At 31.9% G+C, this 22287-nt stretch overlaps 1 protein-coding gene across 1 annotated transcript in view; it reads left to right on the top strand.

The window, feature by feature from the left end:
* LOC127836391 (uncharacterized) overlaps window positions 1-22287 on the top strand; it is a 58019-nt gene that overhangs the window by 28086 nt on the left and 7646 nt on the right. Inside the window, exons 2-4 of the mRNA XM_052363001.1 lie at window positions 10111-10675; window positions 18985-19143; window positions 22079-22226. Coding sequence (XP_052218961.1) covers window positions 10112-10675; window positions 18985-19143; window positions 22079-22226 — 871 coding nt within the window. The 5' untranslated portion in view covers window position 10111. The remainder of the gene's footprint in view (window positions 1-10110; window positions 10676-18984; window positions 19144-22078; window positions 22227-22287) is intronic.

Here is a 22287-nt window from a genome sequence, read left to right as displayed (position 1 = left end):
CATACAAGCGAAATTATTAAACTTGTAAGGCAGTATATATTTTTCAACATGCGTTTGTATAACCTTGCCGGTTATTCAATTCTTATTGCATAAGAATAAGGCGATATCAGAACCAATATTTTGTACAAATAGAAAATACAAATAAGAAATGTTTGGTTGTAAAGTTATTTAAACATGCATACGACAAAACAAAATAAAACTATTTCGACTTTACAATTGGATTTTAAATTTACATCTGTTTAAATTGTTTAGTGCTATTTTACTTCTGTTCGGTCCTTTTCCCACAATCGTTCTTATATTATTTTATTTCTTGATGCGAATTGACCTTGCCTTATTCGGACGACAAAAATGAAAGCTTTCAGATTCTACGATTTAATTATGCTTTAAGGCCATACTCACAGCACAGGCTTCTTTTTGTTGGACAAATACTTTTACATTAACGGTAACAAATCATAAACATTTAGAAAATTATTGACACACATGTTCAGAAATTATTTAAAAACATTTAATGTATATCCTTATTTACAAGAATAAATATCATGAATGTAAATGTTTAAATGACTTTATTGATATTAACGAAAGAAATCTTAATATGTGTTGTATCAGTATGACGCTTTATTAGCATTAAAACGGTGCCTATACCACGTGACTTTTTCGGATCTGTGTTGGGAGAATAAAGCGCGACCCAGTTGACATTTTTAAGGATCTCTTTTTAAATATTTCACCATTATTTTAATGGGATAAAGTGGAGAGCCCGCTATTTTGTGAGTGTTTTCTATAGGTTTTATGATCTTTTTAAACAAATAAGTATTTTTTCAGTAAAGTGCAACCGCGCGTTTGAACGGCTAGACAAATGTCGGATCAGTGTGGGGACTTCATATTGCGGTTGCACTTTACTGAAAAATACTTATTTGTTTTAAAAGATCATGATACCTTTAGAAAACTCTCACGAATGAGCTGGCTCTCCACTGTAATAGACCAATTTCCTGAACAGAAAGCTGCGATGTAAAATTACAAAATACAAGACAAAATTGGAGCAAAACTTTTATCAGCGCTTTATTTAAAATTCCCTCCCAATACTGAACATGAATACAAATAGATAAAAGAAATGCATCCATTGAAGCGATATTATTAAAGTAGTAAAAAAATAAGTATTGTTTTAAGTCCATTTGAAATATGCGTAAACGTGTGCATGTGTGTCGTCTCTCACTAAACATAACATCATAAATCAAAATGAACATTTATCATACATCGATAATGTAACATCAATTGATTTTTGACAAAATACTGGTTTAGGGGAAACCAAATTAAATACATCAATTCAATTAGCAGACTCTAACACTTCGATCACGTTGCTGAAACACGTGCTTACTCTAAAATATTGTCGGTAAAAAAATTGTGTAAGGATATTGTTTTCCTCAAGCAAGTCCGTATGAACAAACCAAACCTAACATTGTACACTAGGTAAAACTGCAACTTAATTCTGAAAACTCTGCAAAATATATACAAAAAGTTATCCGTCTGAATATGACTTATCAGATCTAATTATTAACTAGATTCTTGGCGATGCTGTCTTCCCGACATCTGTGATTACAAATATGATTGTAAAAGAAAGCATTTGTTGAAAAAATAATGCTTGCAAATTAATTTTAGTTTGCATTAGACGAAACATTAAAATAAACAAACAGCTTTGTAATCGGATTTTAATTTGACATATCTTCAAATGTTGAAATGCTTTATGTTTTGTATTCGGTGTTGTTGCCACAAATAGTTGTTATATATATGTTTATGTATAAATCAAACCTGAATAATTGAGATGTTTAACAATGAAAGCTTTTATATTATTCTGCTTAATGCTGATTTAAGGGCATATCCATAGTACAGGCTCCTTTTTGCACAAATACGTGTATGCTGTGCTGACATCCATCATGGTACATAATTATACATTCATGAAAACAGTTAAAAGATAAATAAAGGATATAACAACATTTTGGATTTTGTTAACATACATAATCAGAAAGTACGTGTACTTTAAAACATTGTATTTATTTCGTAAATAAACGCTGGAGCAATTAGAGTTTTACCCTTTTTTAATTAACGCATATTGCGAAAACGATATAGGCATGCTGAACATAAAAATAACAGCAGTTGGATTTTTAATTTTGCATCTTTTTATATGGAAATGTGCTATGTAAGGTGTAAACGTTTTTGTAGCCAAAATCATTGTTTTAGATTATTTTTTTTTAATAAAATGAACATAAATTATCCGACGACAAACAAAAAAGTTTTCGGGTACTTCGACTTAATGCTGATTAAAGGGCTAACCCATAGTAAGGCCTCCTTTACGTTTGACTGTACTTGTATGTTGTGCTTAAACCCAGCATGGTACGTAAATATACATTCACAAAAACGGTAATAAAATTTATAAAAGTTATCAAATCTGTTGATTTTTGTTATCGTACATGATCAGAAATAACATGTACTTTAAAATATAACATTTGTATCCTTTATACAGGCTGGAGAAACTAGAGTTTTAGTCTTATATAATGATGGCATATTTAAAAAACGTTAAATGCATGCTGAACATAAAACATGGTCCTGAAGGGATTACAGGGTATACACGACCAAACAAAAGTTATAAAACCCCACGAAGATGTTTTGAAAGACGACAAAAATAAAAGCGTTCATGTACTTCAATTTAATGCTGATTAAAGGCCATACCCATAGTACAGGCTCCTTTTCGTTGGAGAAACTATGCTATGCTGAACACCATCATGGTACATATTTAAACATGCACGAAAACGGTAATAAATATTATTAAAGATATCACAACTTTTGAATTTATGTTAACGTATATTATCAAAAATTACATGTACATTAAATCATAACATGTCTATCCTAAATAAACGCTGAAGCAACTAGACTAACTCTTATATAATGAAAGCATGTTGAGAAAACGCTATAGGCATGCTGAACAAAAACATGGTCCTGAATGGATTACAGGATGAACATGTGTAAACATAAAGTATGCAACCCCAGAATATGTTTTAAAAGTTATTGATGGGAATGCTGTGCTGCTGGAGCAGCGGAAGTTTTACATTAGTATACTTCACAAAACACTTTGTTTAAAAATCCCACTAATGCTGGATATACACAGACGTAGACAGAGTGAGTGTGTAAATTACATGCAATCTTTATAATTAAACTATTTCGGTAAAATGTATATATTCCTTCAAGTTTATTTACTTGCCTTCCATGTACATGTATGTATATTCAGGCGTAACTATTATGCATATCACATAAGAGTAGATCGATTACAGAATCAGTATTTTGTTTAAATGAGAAGAGTTACAATGCTATGATGAAATTATTTATGAGAACATGTAAGTAGTGAATGAAGACAATTTACAATATGCGTGAATATGATGTTAGTTTTCTGTTGGGTGTTTGATAAAATCATAAAATCTACATTAATATATATCGTTAATTGTCATGTCCAGCTATTATAATTTGACTCCATAAAGAGAATGCGTTCATATTCTTCGACAAAATACTGTTTCAGAAGAAAACCAAATAAATGCGTCAGAAATTAGCGGAAGCTAAAATTGTGATCACATTGCTGCTACAAGCCCTTAATATACTAAAATGACAACACAAATGTTTGTTTTCATATGTTGTTTTTCTTCAAGTCAGTATGAATTTATAAAACCAAACATAACATTGCACACTGTATAAAATGCAACTTAATGCTGGGAAAGTATATAAAAGTACATAATAATAAAACTTGATGTCTGAGAATGAATAATCAGATGTGATTATAAAAAAAACTTTGTTTAAGAAACAGATTAATTTTATGCAAATTTATTTCAGTATTTATATGACGAAACATAAAAAATAATAAACTATTTCATCTTAGCAGTTGGATTTGTTATTTAACATCTAGTTAAATGGTGATGTTCTATTTCAGGTTGAATGTTTTTATTTCTAAATGCATTGTTATAGACTAATTTATTTATATAAATTGAACTTAAATCATCCGACGACAAAAACAAAAGCTTTCACGTACTTCGATTTAATGCTGTGTTAAGGGCATCCCCATAGTACAGACTCTTTTTCGTTGGACAAACGATGTTGTATGCTATGTTGAAATCCATCATGATGCATAATTATACATTCACGAAAACTGAAATAAAATATGTAAAAGATGTAACAACTATTGGAATTGTGTTTACGTTTATGATCACATAGATTACATGTACTTTAAAATATGATTTTTCTATCCTAAATAAATGCTGGAGCAACTAGAGTTTTACTATAGGGATAATACACGTTTTCGAGGGCATGATCGTCTGCGGGCGCTCGAAAAAGCGCACTCGGGCAGATACGGATTTTGAGAGCGCCCGCAGGCACGAGGGCAGGAACGGATTTTGAGAGCGCCGGCAGATGATCATGTCCGAGAAAATGGGTATTTTCGCTATTATTGCATTAACAAATCACACATACCAAAATAATTTTAAATAACATTGAAAACAATATTTTGTTCATACGACATCGACAAAATAATTCGATTATTTAAATACAGTTCAAGGTTGTGTTTTAGATATGCCTCACTCGGTCATCATCCGAAATGACGAGGCTTTACCTTCGGTGGGCAGTTTTCGATTAAAAATGTGTTTAAACAGTGGATTAATGCAAAGTTGAAATGCAGCAGCGTAAAGTAAGAAATGAGGAATTATGTTGGAATTTACAGCAGGAACGTTGAAGGTACATAAACACTTACATTTACAGCATAGTCTTTTGAAAGTGTTGAGTAAATAACCTTAACTTCAATGACGTTGCCAATACAATAAAGCTGTTGTCAAGAGAGTGCAGGTGATATAGTAACTTGAAAAGTGGATTGAAATAGTCATTATCCCTGCATGCATGTGGAAACTGATGCTTATTCAGTTCCCCATTTATGCTTGGAAAGTCGTCGAAGGCTGGAGAAGGGAAGTAACTGCGCGTAGACCAGATTATGGATATGTAAAACACATAACAGCGCTTGAACGGCACGTGAATCGCATTGTTAATACATGATTTCTCCCGTTCAAGCCCTCTTTTTGCCAAGTTTCTGCACCCCGCCAGAGGGCATTATAGATAGAGTTTATGCAATAATATTATATAATGAATGCATATTTAGAAAACGGTATATGCATTCTGATCATAAAACATGGTCATGAACAGATTACAGGGTATAAACGAACAGAAAAATTATGCAACCACAGAATATGTTCTAAAAAGCGCTTTGTTTAAAATTCCCCCTAATGCTGGAAATACTCACACATAGAAAGTATCCGTTTGTTCATGCAAGCAAAATAATAAACTATTATGATAAAATGTATATATTCCTACATGCATTTTTATTTGACTACCATATATGTGTTCAGGCGTACATTGTATGCATATTACATAAGAACAGGGCGATAGATTTCGTACAAATGAGAGCAACAATGCTAAGAGGTTACTATTTATTGAGAAATAAGTAGTGAATCAAGTCAATTTACACTTTGCGTGAATATGCTTTACGTTTGTTCTATTTTTATATAAAAAATCATCATAAAATCTACATTTATTATATGTCGTTACATTTTATATGACGATATTTAATCTGACACCATAACGAGAATGCGTTCATATACTTCGACATAATACTGTTTGCGTAGAAAACAAAATACATTCTTACGGGAAATAATCAGAAGCTAAAACGTGTTTCATATTGCTGCAAAAAGCCCGTAATATAATGAAATGAAAGCACAAAACTTTGTATTTATACATTGCTTTTTTTCTTCCAGCAATTGCACACTGTGGAAAATGCAACCTAATGCTGGAAATGTATATAAAAATACATAATAATAAAATATCTTTCTAAGAATGAATAAGCAGATCTAAAAATGAACAAGATTGTTGACAATGCTTTTTTCGGACATACGTGTTTACACATGTGATTATAAGAGAAAACATGTGTTAACGAAACTGATTTATTTTTATGCAAAGTTATTTCAGTATTAAAATGACTCAACATAAACATTAATAAACTACTTCAACTAAGCAATTGGGATTAAATTTAACATCAGTTTAAATGGTGAAGTGCCTTTTTAAGGTGTGAACATTTTTGTTGCCAAGATCAATTTTATAGACTATTTACTTTATATAAATTGATTGTCAATTATCCGACGACAAACATGAAAGCTGTCAGGTACCTCGACTCAATACTGTGTTAAGGGTATACCTGACGTACAGGCTTCTTTACGCTGGACATTTACTTGTATTATTTGCTCAAATCCACCAAGATACATAATTTAGAAAACGGTAACAAAACACAAAACTTCAGGGTACAAACAAAGTATGCCAAAACAAAATTGGGTACGAAAAAACATTTGGGTACGAAAAATACAGGGTATATACATTAAAACAAATATGCTTCCCTAGAAAGATTTTCAAAACAACAACCCGTCCACAGGGGCGGATCCGGGATTTCTGGTTTGGGGTGGGGGGCGGGATATTCAAAGTTTTGCTGGTGGTCCAGGGGGGCCGCTAGAACCTCTGGTGGGTGCAGGGCATAGTCCTGATAGGGGTCCAGGGGGGCAAAGCCCCCCCCCCTCCCTAAGCTCCACGATTTTAGTGATTTTGAAGGCTTTGACAACCACTTCTCGACCATGTCACGCCTTATATACTTTCATCAAAGTACCTTCTTTTAATGCCAAAAAGTGCATAGTTTATCGTTTTGGGGGTCCAGGGGGGCAAAGCTCCCCGGAAGCGCCACGATTATAGTGATGTTGAATGCTTTGACATGTTTAAATAGGTGATTAAGATCTAGTTAAGTGTTAAACATCAAATGAATTGACTTTACTTTGGCGATTTTAGGGGATCCGCCTATGGTCCTACATTGCATAGCATCACAAAATATCAGAAAAACTGCGGTCAGTGCTGTGTTTAAAATTCCCTTCAAATGCCTACAAATGCATGGAAATAGAAAGATGCAAGCGAAATTATAAAACTTGTATGGCAAAATATATGTATATTGCAACATGCTTGTTTATAGCCGTATATGAATATTCAGGCGTACAATTTTTGACAATTGCATACCAATTATGCGATATCAGAACAAATATTTTGTACAAATGAGAATATTGTATGTATCGAACCCGTATTATGTATAATAGTTAATACACAATATGTGTGAGTGCACTGTTATGTTTGTTTGTCTGTTTTTTATTCTTCTTAAAGTATAATCATAAAGTATACATTTATTAAATATAGTTAAATCTTATATCGAGAGGTCTTATTTTTACGACAGTAAGAGAATGCGTTGTCATATACTTCGATACAATACTGGCGTAAGTGAAAACCAAATAAATGCATCAAATAAATTAGCAGACGCGTTTTTTTGTGTTTTTTTGTTCAAACGAAAAGAAAAATTGATACTTATTATTTCGTTCATTGCATCGTGCCTCAGAAAACTATAACTCTGTTGCTGTGGTTTCTTCTAACCATTGATTAATATAGCCGTTATTAAATCATTTATATGCTCTCTTTTATTGCCTTTCAATTTGTATTACAAAAGAATATTCACACTTATGTGTGTTTTATATCGCTGGGCTAAGTGTGAGGTTCGGGATCTCTCAAATAGTTTTAAATTCGCAATGCTATGTATTTAATGAACGTTCATAGCAGATGACCACACTTTTATTCAATGTCGTTTTTTACGTTGTTTCGTTTTGTTTTTGTTTTAACCATTAGCTGGCCATCATTATAGAGACGCTAATCAAAATCCACCAAAGAACTAATTCAGTTATCAAAATTAGAATTTATATAATATTTGTAATTACACTTACATTGATAAGAATATTAACCATAAAGGTAATTGGCTATTCGAAGCATCACGTGATAAGTAAATGTGAGGTAAATTTGGCGCAATAAATGCAAGCACTAAACTGTAAACAAATAATAAAGCAGAAGTAAAAGGCGTACACTGATTCATTCGTGCAAAGCAATGTCGTAACGGTTTAGCACAACACCGACCATAGGTGAGTCGAAATAAATGTAAGATCTTGAATGTTCCACAAACGTCTGAAGTAACCAACAAAAAGCACACAATACTTGGATAAATTTAATGCATCGCCGAGGTCGCGATCGAACAGAGCAATTGAATCTAAAAAAATAAACGTATATATCTGAGTGCACCCTAATTCCTAACATTTACTTAGTGTATGTGTTCTATTTTTAGATCAGAGAAAAATCAGCACGCGGATAATACATAAATATTATAAATATTAAATATATTATTAAATTGTAAGAAAATTATCATAAACGCATAATAAAATTATGCTGTTACGTTTACAGACGTGTATCGGCAGAATATATTTTTATTTATTATTTATTATTTAAATATTTATTTTTGCTAAATTTATCAACAGTCTTAGAGAAGTAGAGCGTAAATTAGTATGTTTTCGGTATTAAGTTCCCTTCTCCCAAGTGCATTGAAGAGATAAAGTGAAATTTCTATATGGGTTTTTTGGCATTAGGTAGAAATAGAATTAAGTCGAAAATGAAAATTTAGAAATTTAACATATAATTGTGCAAAATTTAAAATATTTTTTCATAGTTTTACAATGTTTTTCTCTTAAATTATTTAATTATGAGATTGTTATTAAATATAAACTAAGTTTAAAGAAGTTAAAAAACATCGCCAAAGTGCTGTGTTTTTGCGCACTTCGCCCTAAGGTGACGATAGTATTTATATATATATATATATATATATATATATATATATATATATATATATATATATATATATATATATATATATATATATATATATACCAAATATATAGGACATTCAAACAACTTGTATGTATTTCGCTAAGAATGTTCCGTATAATATATCTATCTATTATGTTATTGTTAATATATATGAGTACTTAAGCAAAAAGAAGTCATTATGTATATAATTTTATAAGTCTGAGACATTCCCATAATTTTACTGCTTTGCTGATTTTCATTTGCATGTATATCACGTCACGTGCGTTACAATAATACTTGCACTGCAGAGCACGTATTTCAACATTGTCCTACTTATTCTTTTTTGGTACCGTTTATTGTATGGCGTTTTTTACGACAAGTTTGATATGAAACGTTCTTTAAAGACAAGTTTGATATGAAAAGGATTATTAAAAATATAATATTTAAGATCTGTTTATGTATAATAATGTATTTATTGACTTTTTCGTATCAAAAAAGGAACACACATTTGTATCGTAGCTTTTTCAAAGTTGATTTTCAATATCGCTTTTATTTGTAAATTGCACAAATAGCAATAAACGCCTTGAGACAAGCCCTTATCAAATCTTTATATATAGATGTTTCTGTTTCAACTGCTTTCGTGTGATGACGTATACCTAATGTAAACAAATTAAGGGGTGTTGCGGCAGTTTATTCGCATGTACGCATCCTTGTTTTTTTAGTTGGTTTTTTTGTTGTGGTTTTTTTCTCATTTATTTCTCACATTTCTTAACAATGTCGTATACATCGATAATTACCAGAAAACGGAATACATAAGAAAGTATTTGACAATATGTAACTTTTTGTACTTTAACGTGTCAAATATTTAGCGTATGCATGAATACATTTTAAACAATGTTAACAGTGTCAATGTCATATAAAGAACTTTGTGATTTATCGCAAAACATAAAATTAACAATTAATTTTTACGAAACATAGAGGTTTTATATCCAGAAAAAATAAAACGAAAACACATATTTTACAACAAGGTGTGTTTCAATCGAATTATTATAGGTATTTGTTTTTCTTTTGAGAATGATTTTTGTTTGCCATAAAATGTGTTTAAATAACATTATTGATGGTTTGTAGAAGGTCTGAATTACCTGAATTGAACCCATTTTTTGGTGTTGCTCATATTTATTTTTTACGAGGGCAATTCAGATTCAATTTTTATTCTCGTATTTAGGTATTCAATAAAGTGAGGAAAGGTTGGTATGCAAATATTTGTTTTACGTGAATAGTTTATTGCGTGTATACATTTTGGTTTAGATATCCATGATTGTATTTTAGAATGACTGAGGAAATTATATATCAGCGAAAGGAAACAAATAAGCAAGATGCGTACCAAAGATATCAACACATGGAAGACACACTGAGGGGTACAGAGGAGCAAAACTGGCTAAAATGTATGATAGCGACTTATAAATCCAAAGATGTTCTGGCGAGCTTTGCTAAATATGCATTTGACGAATTTTACAAACAAATACGAAGAATGTGTGTCAAAAAAGGCATAACAGACGAAACGACGTGCAATATTTGCAACGTGGATAAATTATTTCCTGTAGGGCAGTCATCATGCAAACTCTGTTTAGAAACACGTGACTTGATTTGGAAATATCACCGGCACAAGAGACATCACTTCGAAGGACCGTCATGGAACATTACAGACTCTACGAAATGGTGCACTGACACATGGCAGTTGGCCAAGTGCTACATGCCTCTCAAAGGCTACGAAGATGCACAAAGTGCCAAAACCACGGTCTTCAATGGTATCATTGGTGTCATATACAACTGTACTTGGATGCAGAAGTATTTTGCAGCAAACCTTGGACAAGATCAAAATATATGCACTGAGGTAAGAACATAACATGCCATATATTTATTGTTATGATTCGGTGCAATCATTTACACAATATTAAACACTTCAGCTAACAGAGATCCTAAATTATTTAAAGAATATATATAGTGTTTTTTTTTAGTTTTGCACGAGTCGTTCTAACATTTTAAGCATATATGAGCTATTAAAAATCCATAGTTCCCAATGACTTTACCATTTCTCGAGAATATTCGCGAATTTTCTCAATGTTAATCAAATGTCGGTAATAAACGTTCATGAAATGTTTCCCGCAAGGAAATGATCGCTGAATAACTCAAATAACTTGTTCAAATAAATGTATGACAACGGACATATTAATAAGCTATAATAAAGCAGATTTAATGCACATTTTAGGGGGGGGGCCTAGTTTAATACCGACTATAATAAATGTGTTGATAAGGTGTTATACACCGTTTTGAATACTTGTTTTTGAACATTCAAAATGTATTTCGAAAACACTGTTAAGTTAAGCAGTGGCATACTTATTCTATAAAGGACAATAGCTCCACGTGCTAGTAATTTTCTCTAGTATATAACTCTGATGCAGACTGATATAGACATAAATCTTGTTGTGTCCGGTATATCGCTTTTATTCATTAGATATCGATGGCTAGATATCGATGGCTTCTGTATTGAGGTTGCTTACTGATATGCTATGATATCTGATAGAAGCAAGTTAACCGGCGTTTCATTTAAGTCGTTATTTGATACACAAGTCGAAGATGGGTTACACTTTTATTGCACGAATACACTATGAGTCGTGCTCATTTTTTGTTGTATCAGTCTTTGTTGTCAATTGTTTAATTCGTGTATGTGCAAAGCGGCATATGCAATTAAGTGAAATATATTTACTGCAGGCTTAAACATTTCGATAATATCATGGCTCAAATCCGTTATACGGTCTATATGTAGAAACTCATTTTAAAGTGCAAGTTACAGATCTAACCTAACGCTTATAGATCTAACCTAACGCTTATACAAAATACCTTACAGGAAATATGAGATATCAGATACGGAAAGAACACAGATTTACAAAAACGTGTTCTGTATGAAATATTTTAAAGCTATTAAAACACATTAATTATAGCAATATTGTGTTCAATACAATATTTGTGTCGACCAAATGTTTTATTTGATGATAGTTTTATAATAATGAAAATCAGGTCACTGCATATATTTTTTTTAATAATTAAATAAAGAAGGAAATTGTTTATTGATAAGAAAACATAGCATACGTCTTGTTTTTAACACGATACAAATGTAAGTGATAATGTAACAACGCCCATTAAATAATAGAATGTTAAAGTGAGAGAGATCTCACGCAAATTTAGTTCATAATAAATTCGTGTGCAGAAATAATGTATTGATTTTATACAACTTGAACATATTTCCAATATTTGAACTTAACATCGATGCCTTGACAAAACAAAATAATTCGTCTTTACATTTTTACATGGTCGCATGTAATTTTCATATACTTTTCATTATTGGATAAATGAACACACAGACTCCTGTTAAGCAAATCTTAAAAATAAGTAATTTTAACATCATTTGTTAAGGTAAAGTGAAAAAAATAATATTAAGTTTTATTAAAAAAGGAACTCGTTGTCGAAAGACTTTCAGTAACACAATATGCAAACTCATCCTTATAATGGCTCTCCTAAATAACTACCAAGCTCAACAGTGTCCCGGTCGTAATTAGAGAAAGTAATGCTAGTTTCTGTTGATCGATATCGACATGCACGAACTGTTTGGATTCAAGGTATGGTTTGAATTTACGATATGTTCTACGTTTGACTATGTGACGACCAAAGTTCATGAAGCAGTTTTTCACGCGACGATTTAGCGGTTGTAAGCGTCTGCTAATCCTATGTGGGTCTTTATTTCTTTCACTTCGCTTCGCCAGTTGCTTACACATTTACTTTAGTCGATTTAAAAAAATGTGATCACAGTCGGTAAGGGTTCACAAGTAATAGTATATTCTGGAGATCATGACGGTCCATCCATCCTTCTTTCACTTTTCAGTGATGCGTTAAGGCGAACCTAGGTTCTCAAATAACGTACCGGGTATCTCATAGCTCGGATTCGGTTTTCAAATTATCTTCACTTTTAATTCATTGATCTCTTCACTTAACCTCAAGAGTAAAAAACATGTATGCCACGAGCATTGTATAATTCTTCAAAGTGTTTGAGGCTTTTAAGCTGGTGACGTTTCGAGCGCTATCTGCGCTCTTTTTTCAGGGCACCACATGCTAGAAAAACAGGCACCTTTATTCTCTTATTTCCAATATGGTCTTGATAATCTTTGATCCAAAATATGAACGCAAGTCCCTTCCGGAAGTGCACACACTTTGACTTCGTTGTATTGATCACCACGACGCGCCAACGCCTACAACCGCTGTGTAAACGTAGAGAATAGTTTGCAAAAACAATTTCCGCGTTAGCAATCATAAACGAGACCATATGCGTACATAAGAAAAGACATATTGATCTCTCAAACGGATACGCCCCTAAGAATATGTCTTTTCATTGCGTTTGCAGGTTTTTCTCCGCGTAAGCAATAATAAACGAGATCATATGCGTACATAAGAAAGCACATATTTATCTTTCAAACAGACAAGCCCCTAAGGATCTTTCTTTCCATTGACCATTTTATTGACGGCGATTGCGAGTCAGAGAGGGAGTTCATCCTTGTGTTCATCCCGGTGATACAGTCGAAGAAGTATGTTTAGCAGTTGTGTAATCAGTACTCTTGACTCGAAACCGGTATATATGTTTTGTTACTGATTTATAACACTTGCCGTCAATTTTATTGCGTATAAGTTTAAACGACAAAATTCATTGTATCTTTGGACGAATCAATGTCGGATGTTCATACAACATATTGTTGTATTTGATTATTCCTTTTAGTGTAAATACGTAGTTCTCACATGATCGTTTTGCTCGAAACTCGTTTTGCTCATCTGCTGGAACATTTTTGGTTTCTAGGTAACTCCATAGACGTCTATTGAAGTAAGCCTTGTACAGTTCACTTGCACGTGAAAACAGGCTTATTTATTTATAGTCCATTTGGGTTATCGTGTCCTTTTGTTAAATCTATAATGAAAAGTTAATGGTGGCATTTCTCCAGATATTTCGGAGTTCACTGGAATCAAAGTCTATTTTAGTACGGTGATTGTACGGGAGGGTTGGTGGCTGTCTTTCATTAGTAAGGGTGTCTATCTACTTACTTATATGGATTTGCTTCTTTTTACTTGGATTTTGCTCTAATGTCGACTATTTGTTTTGTTTAAGAGGTCATTCGGGCTGCTTTTGAATAGCGTCGTAAGAGCTTAAGAATGTATGCAAAGCAATATTAACGGTAAATGTGAACTTACATTTCTTATGCTATTGTTCAAACATACAAATTTGGCCATTTGTAACTGCCCGGAAACATCATTAATCTCAGAATGTGTTTTTTTTAAACATGTCTTGCTTAAACAAAATCCTGTGACGAAGTATGTTTGTAGATGTTAGCTTGGAATTGGTTTGTCTTGCACAAGAGTTTTTTCCTCTAAGCATCCGTCCCTTAGATATATAGTGTATGAAGCGTGTCGTTTCCGCGCTGTATTTTTTTCAAATCGTCTGTGAGTCCATTTAGACCTAACAATCTTTTTTTAATTTTGCTTGTCATTATGTTAAGCCCTTTACCACAGAGATTATTCAATAAACATTAATACTCACAATTTTAACATTAACAAATGAATAATTCAGAGGCATTTACAATATTCGAAGCCTAATTATATTCCCAGAATGTTAATTCAATTACCCATGATAATAAGGTACTAATGGTCCATAATTATTAATATAGTGTACATATTAATTGCGTCGTAATCGTCTTTGTAAACAATAACAAATGTGATTGGATAATACTCGTGATTATTCATAAAACGTAGATTAAATTATTTTATATAGTCTGTAATGGGTCTCAAATGTATACAGGAGTTAGGACATATACGTAGAAATAAAACGCATAGATATATGCATTTGTCCATATTCGACGTCGTCAATAACAGTTTTAATTAATCGTAGAAAATCAAAAAGCCAGGATTATCAATTCACAATTTTATATTAGCTAAAAAATATAAAATATGATACTATTGAGAAGGAAGACAGGGCGGTGACGAACTCTTCCATCTCCCACAGCGCTTGGAGATAATCTCACATTATAAATAAGCAACGGCGACTCAATAGTCATAAAGGCAGGCATAATCAGACCCCACAAATGTCTCATTTTTTTAGTATAGGATTGTATTTTATTTATAAAGTGAATTTCTAAAAGGAAGCATGATCGGAGAAAATGATTATTTATAGCGGGAGACTTCTTTCTTACGCCGGCTCTTAAATTTTAACTAAACTTCTTTTAGGGGCTCCATTATCTAGTTACAGAGATTGAAATATTGTTCGTTGTAAAACGTCAAATTTTTTATTAATCCGTATATTTGTTTACTTCTTCAAACTAGAGTTGTACAACTTACGAAATGTCGGATTCATATGTCAATCTTGATGAAACTTGGTCAGAAAGTTTATCTTGGCAAACGCTAAGGCCAAATCAACTATGGTGTTGCCATCATGTAGGCCATTGTGATCTTGAAATTATCTTTGCCAATTTATAATCTTGGCCACCTGTGTCTTAAACCTAGGTCAAATCTTAAAATAACTTTGTAAGGAATCTGATTTTTATGACATCGAAGCCGAGTTTGAATATGTTATTGTATGTTCAAAATCTAGGTAATCAGATCTGAACATTAATATAACAATGGTTTTAAGTTTGGTCAATGCGTTTGTTTAAATCTTGAGAAAACACGATTAGAATTTGGGTTATGTGGTGTCAAACACTAGGCAACAGGTAAAATCTTGCAAAACCTCGTTTTAAAATTAAAAGCAATATTTATAACGCAATCTTGGAGAAACTTTGTCACCCTCTTTATTTTGACAGAGTAACTACATACTGTAGTGCAGATTCGAACTGGTTTAAGTGGGGTCGTATACGAGGTTACTTAGTCAAACAATAGAAAAAACATATGACCGCTCTAGAAGCTGCATGCATTACTCAATGTTGATGAAACATATTCCGAAGGTTTATTTTCACAACAAGACCATTTGTAACGTGTAATTCAAAAACAATGCATCCAGATCAAGTTTCAGCCGATTGGTGTACATTGATTTCATGTGAGCGCTTAAGGACCATCGTGGCCCTCTTGTTATTAACATTTGTATCATATTCCTACCTTCATCCGGTGCATTAAGTAGTTTTCATGTCGATGATTATTGATAAAAAAGTGCTCAAACATAGACTTCAGATTTAAATTAGGAAAAATTATTCCATATTAGCCGTCAATATACCCGTTAAATTTTGTTTAGTTTCAAAATTCTGATAGCATTATCGTGAATCAATGTTTCTGTCTCTCCGCTTATCAATTTGTTCTTTCCTTTCTTACACTTTCCGACAGGATGCAGGTAAGTATCCAGATACTTACATCCACAAAATTTTAACGACTCTCCTTTTCGCAATGAAACGGAAACCGAAGTTGGTCTTATATGTTTTAACGCATATTTCCACAGTGAGTGTCAATTAAAAACATCGGCAGTGGAAGTGGTCTGTATAGACTTATTCAGCCAAATAAACTAGGATATCATTTCCTGTCAAACCACAAGGTCCAAAAGGTTTAAAACATTGCAATTACCATGAAAAATATAAATTGCTCCAATCATGCTTGGAAATAATTTGCTCACTCAGATTGTTACATATTATATATAAATAAACATAAAAACTCTTAGACCAAGGATCACTTTTTTTCATTATTACAACAAAACAATGCAATTCAATAACCTCTATCAGGAGAGCAATTCTTGTTTTATTAACCGCTTTAACAGGAGCACCGCCTTGCAACGGTCAATGATAAGCGACGGTTTAACGGCTTTTCGAACCTCACACTTACCCAAATCAATCATAAAATAAACGCGCATTTCAACGTACTAAGTATTACGATATGCAGTGGATAATGGGTTTTTGTCCCAATGCATTTTAACTTAGAGCCAAAAAGATTACAGATAAAAAAAATCCTAGAATTGGAATTGTGTATATATTGTCTTACCGCATAAGTTTGTTCTCAATCACTTACGGATTTTAACATCCATTTAATTTTGTGAAAAATAATTAAGAACCTGTTCTAACATATTACATGCTCACAAAAATAATTAATTAGTAAAAATGCATCAACATATTTTTTGTTAATTTGACGCATGAGTGCTTATGTGTATTTATAATTGTGACGATGATCTGTATATGATTAAGTCGTAAATAAACTATCTGTTCTGTTCTGTATGAAAGGGAAAGACCGCAATTATTATTCATCACCAGAAATGTTGCACGTGTTGAATATTCAGCTCATTTGTTTAACAGATACTTTTTTAAATGCAACATTTTAATGTCTGTTTTGTACAATTGTAAAGTGTACAATGTTGTATGTTCCGATTCTACAACATGTTAAAATGTTTAAAAACAAACATGTAACTACAGATCCGAAAATGAAGATAATACATAAATAAAGTCTTCATCTTCATATGTCTTATATTGTAGTCATAATAATAAATAAAATATAATAGATCCATCTAAAAGTAAGTTGATGACAAACTACATAAGCATGTTGAATATTTTCTAAGTTTTACGATAGGTTTTAGTAATCTGCTACAAGTCAGCATCTAAAAAGTGCACACTATACAATTGTACAGAAAACAAGTTGACGAATCACAATTTAACATTTTACAACGCAATTTCAAGTCAACCGGTGTTAGGGTACAAATTGTCATTAGTAGTAGCCACGGGTGTTAGGCGCGTGACCAAGTCATTTCAATTTGTCATAAAAAAAACATTTTTCATCGTTTTGACAAAACAAAATCTGATATTATATATATATATATATATATATATATATATATATACATATATATAATATCAGATTTTGTTTTGTCAAAATGATAAGGTAGGTATCTCTTGACACAGTAAAATCAACTACATCAACATGTTTAGCCATTAAGAGCCTAAATGGCAGTCGATTTTCTTTAACTATGTACCATTTTGTAGGGAAAGTTTGCCTCGTGACGAAAAATGGCCACAAACGGCTACTTGCCACATAAACTACAAGAAAACACTTCTCGAACTCGTAGAAATGCTTGGTCGGCTTTCGTCTGACCGACCGTTCAGTGCCGATTTTTACAAGAGTAAAAGTATCGAAATACCCCAGCTACCGAACAGAATACGCATTAGTAAAATTAGTACAATTAGTAATCCGCGTATTAGATACCTACCTTATATATATATATATATATATATATATCAGAAATCAGATAAAATATGTTTGGTCTAAATGGTGAAAAATGTTTTTTATGACATATTGATAGTGTTAAAATGACTTGGTCATGCGCTCAACACCTGTGCACCAGAAAAATTATTGTTTACATTTACAATGGTTCCCTGCCCGTAAGCGAGGCATTGCTTAATGGCTAAGACGAAGAATAATTATGTCGCTTCCACGGAGTCTAGATTACAGACTTTACAACTGTGCAAATGTCAACCTGTAACCTTGCAAGATGTAAAGATACGCGATGACTAATCTAGACGTGTATACATGCTCACAGTGGAAATCGGCAGTTCGTTAAAGTTACTGTTGCAATTGTTTATACTTTAGCATTCACCTTTGTAAAGAAGCGTTAGAGTTGTGACAAAGTTTTATGCGTTGTGTATGCGATTTTAAAGTAAATATATATTTTACATTTTGAACATTTAATTTATTATTCATAGAACAGTTTTAATTGGACAATGCACACGACGAACAGTTGAGATGTCTCCACCTTTAAAATTAACATAGTTGAAAATTTAAACATTAAATATCAAACATGTTTATTTGAACGGATATTATTTGACATGTATGTATAATCTATAATTGCAACATGGAACATATCAGCTGAATACTCAACACGTGCAACATTTCGGGTGATAAATAACATTGGCGGTCTTTCCCTTCCATAGTTCTGTTCCTAATGAGACAATTTTTAGTGTTATGTATGTTTGATGAATCCGATGTAATCCATTTGATACATATTATTGCTTGTGATTACTGTTCTGGTCGTATATTAGCATATTTGCATGTTGATCATTGATCATATAGCGGGGAATTACGAGCAAACTAATATAAAATTATATGTTTTAAGACATCAGAATCTTAATACCAACTGTTCTTTTTCAGGCCAGGAATGAGGTTAACAGACTACGACATCTACATGAAATGAAAATGTCTAATACTGATATGAACAACGTCTTTAAATGCCTTCAGAATATTCTGAATGATCAAAAATGTCTCAGAAGTTTTGTTTCTTCTGAAGACACAAGAAAATTTGTACACCAGGTATGCGTTTTTTATTCACTTTCACAATACTAGTATATACAATTATACATGTTTATTTTTTGTCGATAATTATTCTCTGTTGGATTATAAAAACCAACAACTTTCCATTAACACGTGTACTGTAAACCATACGTACAAAGTTAATAAAATTTGAAAATAACACTTATTTGTTTAAAGCGAGTATATATACGATATGAGCGCACATATAACTGGATGCAATTTTGAGAAGAAGTAATGCAATGTTATAACAAAATAAGAGTTTAACCCATGTATGCCTAACGTCTAGACAAAAGGCCTTGACAAACAGCGCAGACCCTGATGAGACGCCGCATCAGGGTCTGCGCTATTTGCTTAAAAAAAATTCTGTAAGAAATATTATAAATATAGAAATAAATATACTAGACATCCCTAATTTTGGAAATAAATTGATCCACTTTAGAAGGATTGGAGAGTCCACTAGGCATAAATGGGTTAATACAATGGCAAATAATTTTCTTTTGTGCAGGCGATATTTCATCCTTGAACAAAACACGTATACACTATTCGAAAATCCAAATGATTGTTTGCATATTTGTTCATACGATACATGTACAGAAATTGTGTTTGTACAAAAATGAATGAGGTTTTACGTGTATTGGCTAATCTCTAGCAACAACAACATAAATAAATTGTGCAAAAGACATGGTATAACGCATATAGGCATTAAGGCGTTAACCTTTAATGTATGAATACAATGCAAGTACACAGTCACAGATAAACTTCCCCTTAGAAAAAAGACACATCTGATCAAACAACATATACAAGAAAATATATTTTTTCAATCATCAAATATACATAAAATAGTCTTTTTTTATATTATTACAGTTTCGAATAAGTTGATAGTTAAATATATATTTCTTGCGAGTTTTATTCTGAAATGACTGCAATTATCACAGCAAAATAAGAAGTGGTACTCCGAGTACACTAAATTTGTACAAAAGCGGTATAATCGTTGTTCAGAATAAATACCGTCGAATCTAACCGATTAATTTTCTAGGTGATGGGATAGTCTTAAACGGGCTAATTGTTGATAAAGACCGCATTTTTTTCTATTTTCAATTATTTTCACAAGCGAATTCTTATTTAAACAGAAATACTTGTGAAGTTTAGGCATTCGCTGATTGGTTGAAAGCAATTATTGTATGCAAGTTTCTCTAAGTTTACATTTACTTGAAGAAAAATAGTTCATTACATTTACACAGTTTGATCAATAGTTTATAAATCTACAGATCAATTATATTATTAATTCGCTAAAACCTGCATTCACTATTGCAAGAGTGGCAGATTAAAATAGATTGAAAAAGATAGTACATAGAACTAAGTTTCTATTTGTGATAATATTAATACAAAAATGAATGACTCTTTCTTTAAATTTTAAGATGGAAGCGACCAAATTCGCCAAAGACGGCATGGATTTGCGTTTAATGCGTAACTCCATGTAGGTGTTGTAAAAATCGAACATGTAATCTTTCAACACCCTGAATTCATTATACCACTCAAATTGCACCAACATATTATACTATTGGAAACAACATAGAATCAAATAAGGACAGTTATGTTTGACGTCAAAGTTAACTTGATCTAACATTAACAGAAAAATTGCAGTTATCTTTTACTGCTTAGTTATCTAAAAAAAATGTCGCATACACAATTTTATAATGCCATTATATGTTGTTTTTTTATAACAAGGAAACTGATTTATAAACTTTTTTTATGAGTAAAGTCTTATTACGCTCCTACATCAATTTATAAGTAGGATTAATGTTTTCTCAATTGTCAGGTGATTTACATTTCATATCCAAATAGATCATTTAATGGTCGGAAAACTCTGACAAGTAAAGAATTTGAAAAGAATTAACAAACTTGCACGAATTATAATAAAACATAACATAGTCGATAGATATCGAAACAGCTTTATTAGCAACAATTGAAATGTAGTTTTTCCTTCATATTACCATTCAATACACATAAACTGTTTTCTATGCAAAGCGTACCATTGTAACTTCAGGTCAGGAAATAATAAGTGAAAGTGTTATTCGGCATGTCAACAGTGTCTGTATCGGCGGATACTTGGTCATTTTGAATTTCATTGAAGTTAACAAAATGTGATTAATGGTAACATTTTATTAGTAAACATACTTTATTTAACATTTTCGTTCCAATTCAGGAATTGGTTAACGATTGTGAAAATAATTTTTACATAAAAAACTCGTATAAATTTGCTCAATATAATAAAGTGTAACAAATAAAAAAACATTCTACGTTAACTAGCGTTAACCAGTTGGGTAGTAGCAAGATGTTTACGAATAATAATTTGAAAAATTATTAATATTGATGTAATTTAACTCATATGCTTACACAAGTATATAAAAAGCATGTAAAACAAATTAAATGTTTGCTGCGAACTTAAATATACCAAATGTAGAACGAACGTCTTTTATTGTGCTATCAATGCAGGAATAAGTTGTCTATAAAAATATTGCGATTACGCATTTAATCGCTTAAATCAGCATTTAACAGATATTTTTCTTTAAACTTGCAAACTATATTTAAACCGTTAGTCTCCGTTCATGATTTGCTGCCTCATAATATATGGTTTATTTCCTTCATTGGCTATTTGTAAAAAGCTGCACTGTGTTTACGCATGTAATATTTCCAATCAAGGAACGAAAAATAAACCATGTTGTGTGTACCTGTAAACTTTACTTTTTGGAATCCGACATACATATAAGTTATCAGTTTTAAAGTTTGCAAATACATGAAATCTAATAGTTCACAGATGTTTTTTACAAATCAATTATGCAAAAGGCAATTTATTCAAAATGTGCTCATTTTTTGCTTAAATGTAGTTACTGAGGTTTGCCAAATCCAAACTTACTGTTTTTACAATTAAAAGCTGAAGACAGACATACTTCAGTTGGCAAGCGCAACATTGATCGAAACAATCGAAAACATGCACGCAGCTTTAACTAGTGAAAATGGCAGTATTACAAGTGGACAACTTACTGACATTTTAAAAAAACTGTACGAGGACAGGCAAAAAGGTATGAAGAATATATCGAGTTACAGTAAAATAATAGTGTACTCTACTGTTTAAGTTAACGT

This window comes from Dreissena polymorpha, chromosome 6, assembly GCF_020536995.1.
Source record: "Dreissena polymorpha isolate Duluth1 chromosome 6, UMN_Dpol_1.0, whole genome shotgun sequence".
Lineage (NCBI taxonomy): Eukaryota > Metazoa > Mollusca > Bivalvia > Myida > Dreissenidae > Dreissena > Dreissena polymorpha.
This window is presented reverse-complemented; position numbering and strand designations above follow the sequence as displayed.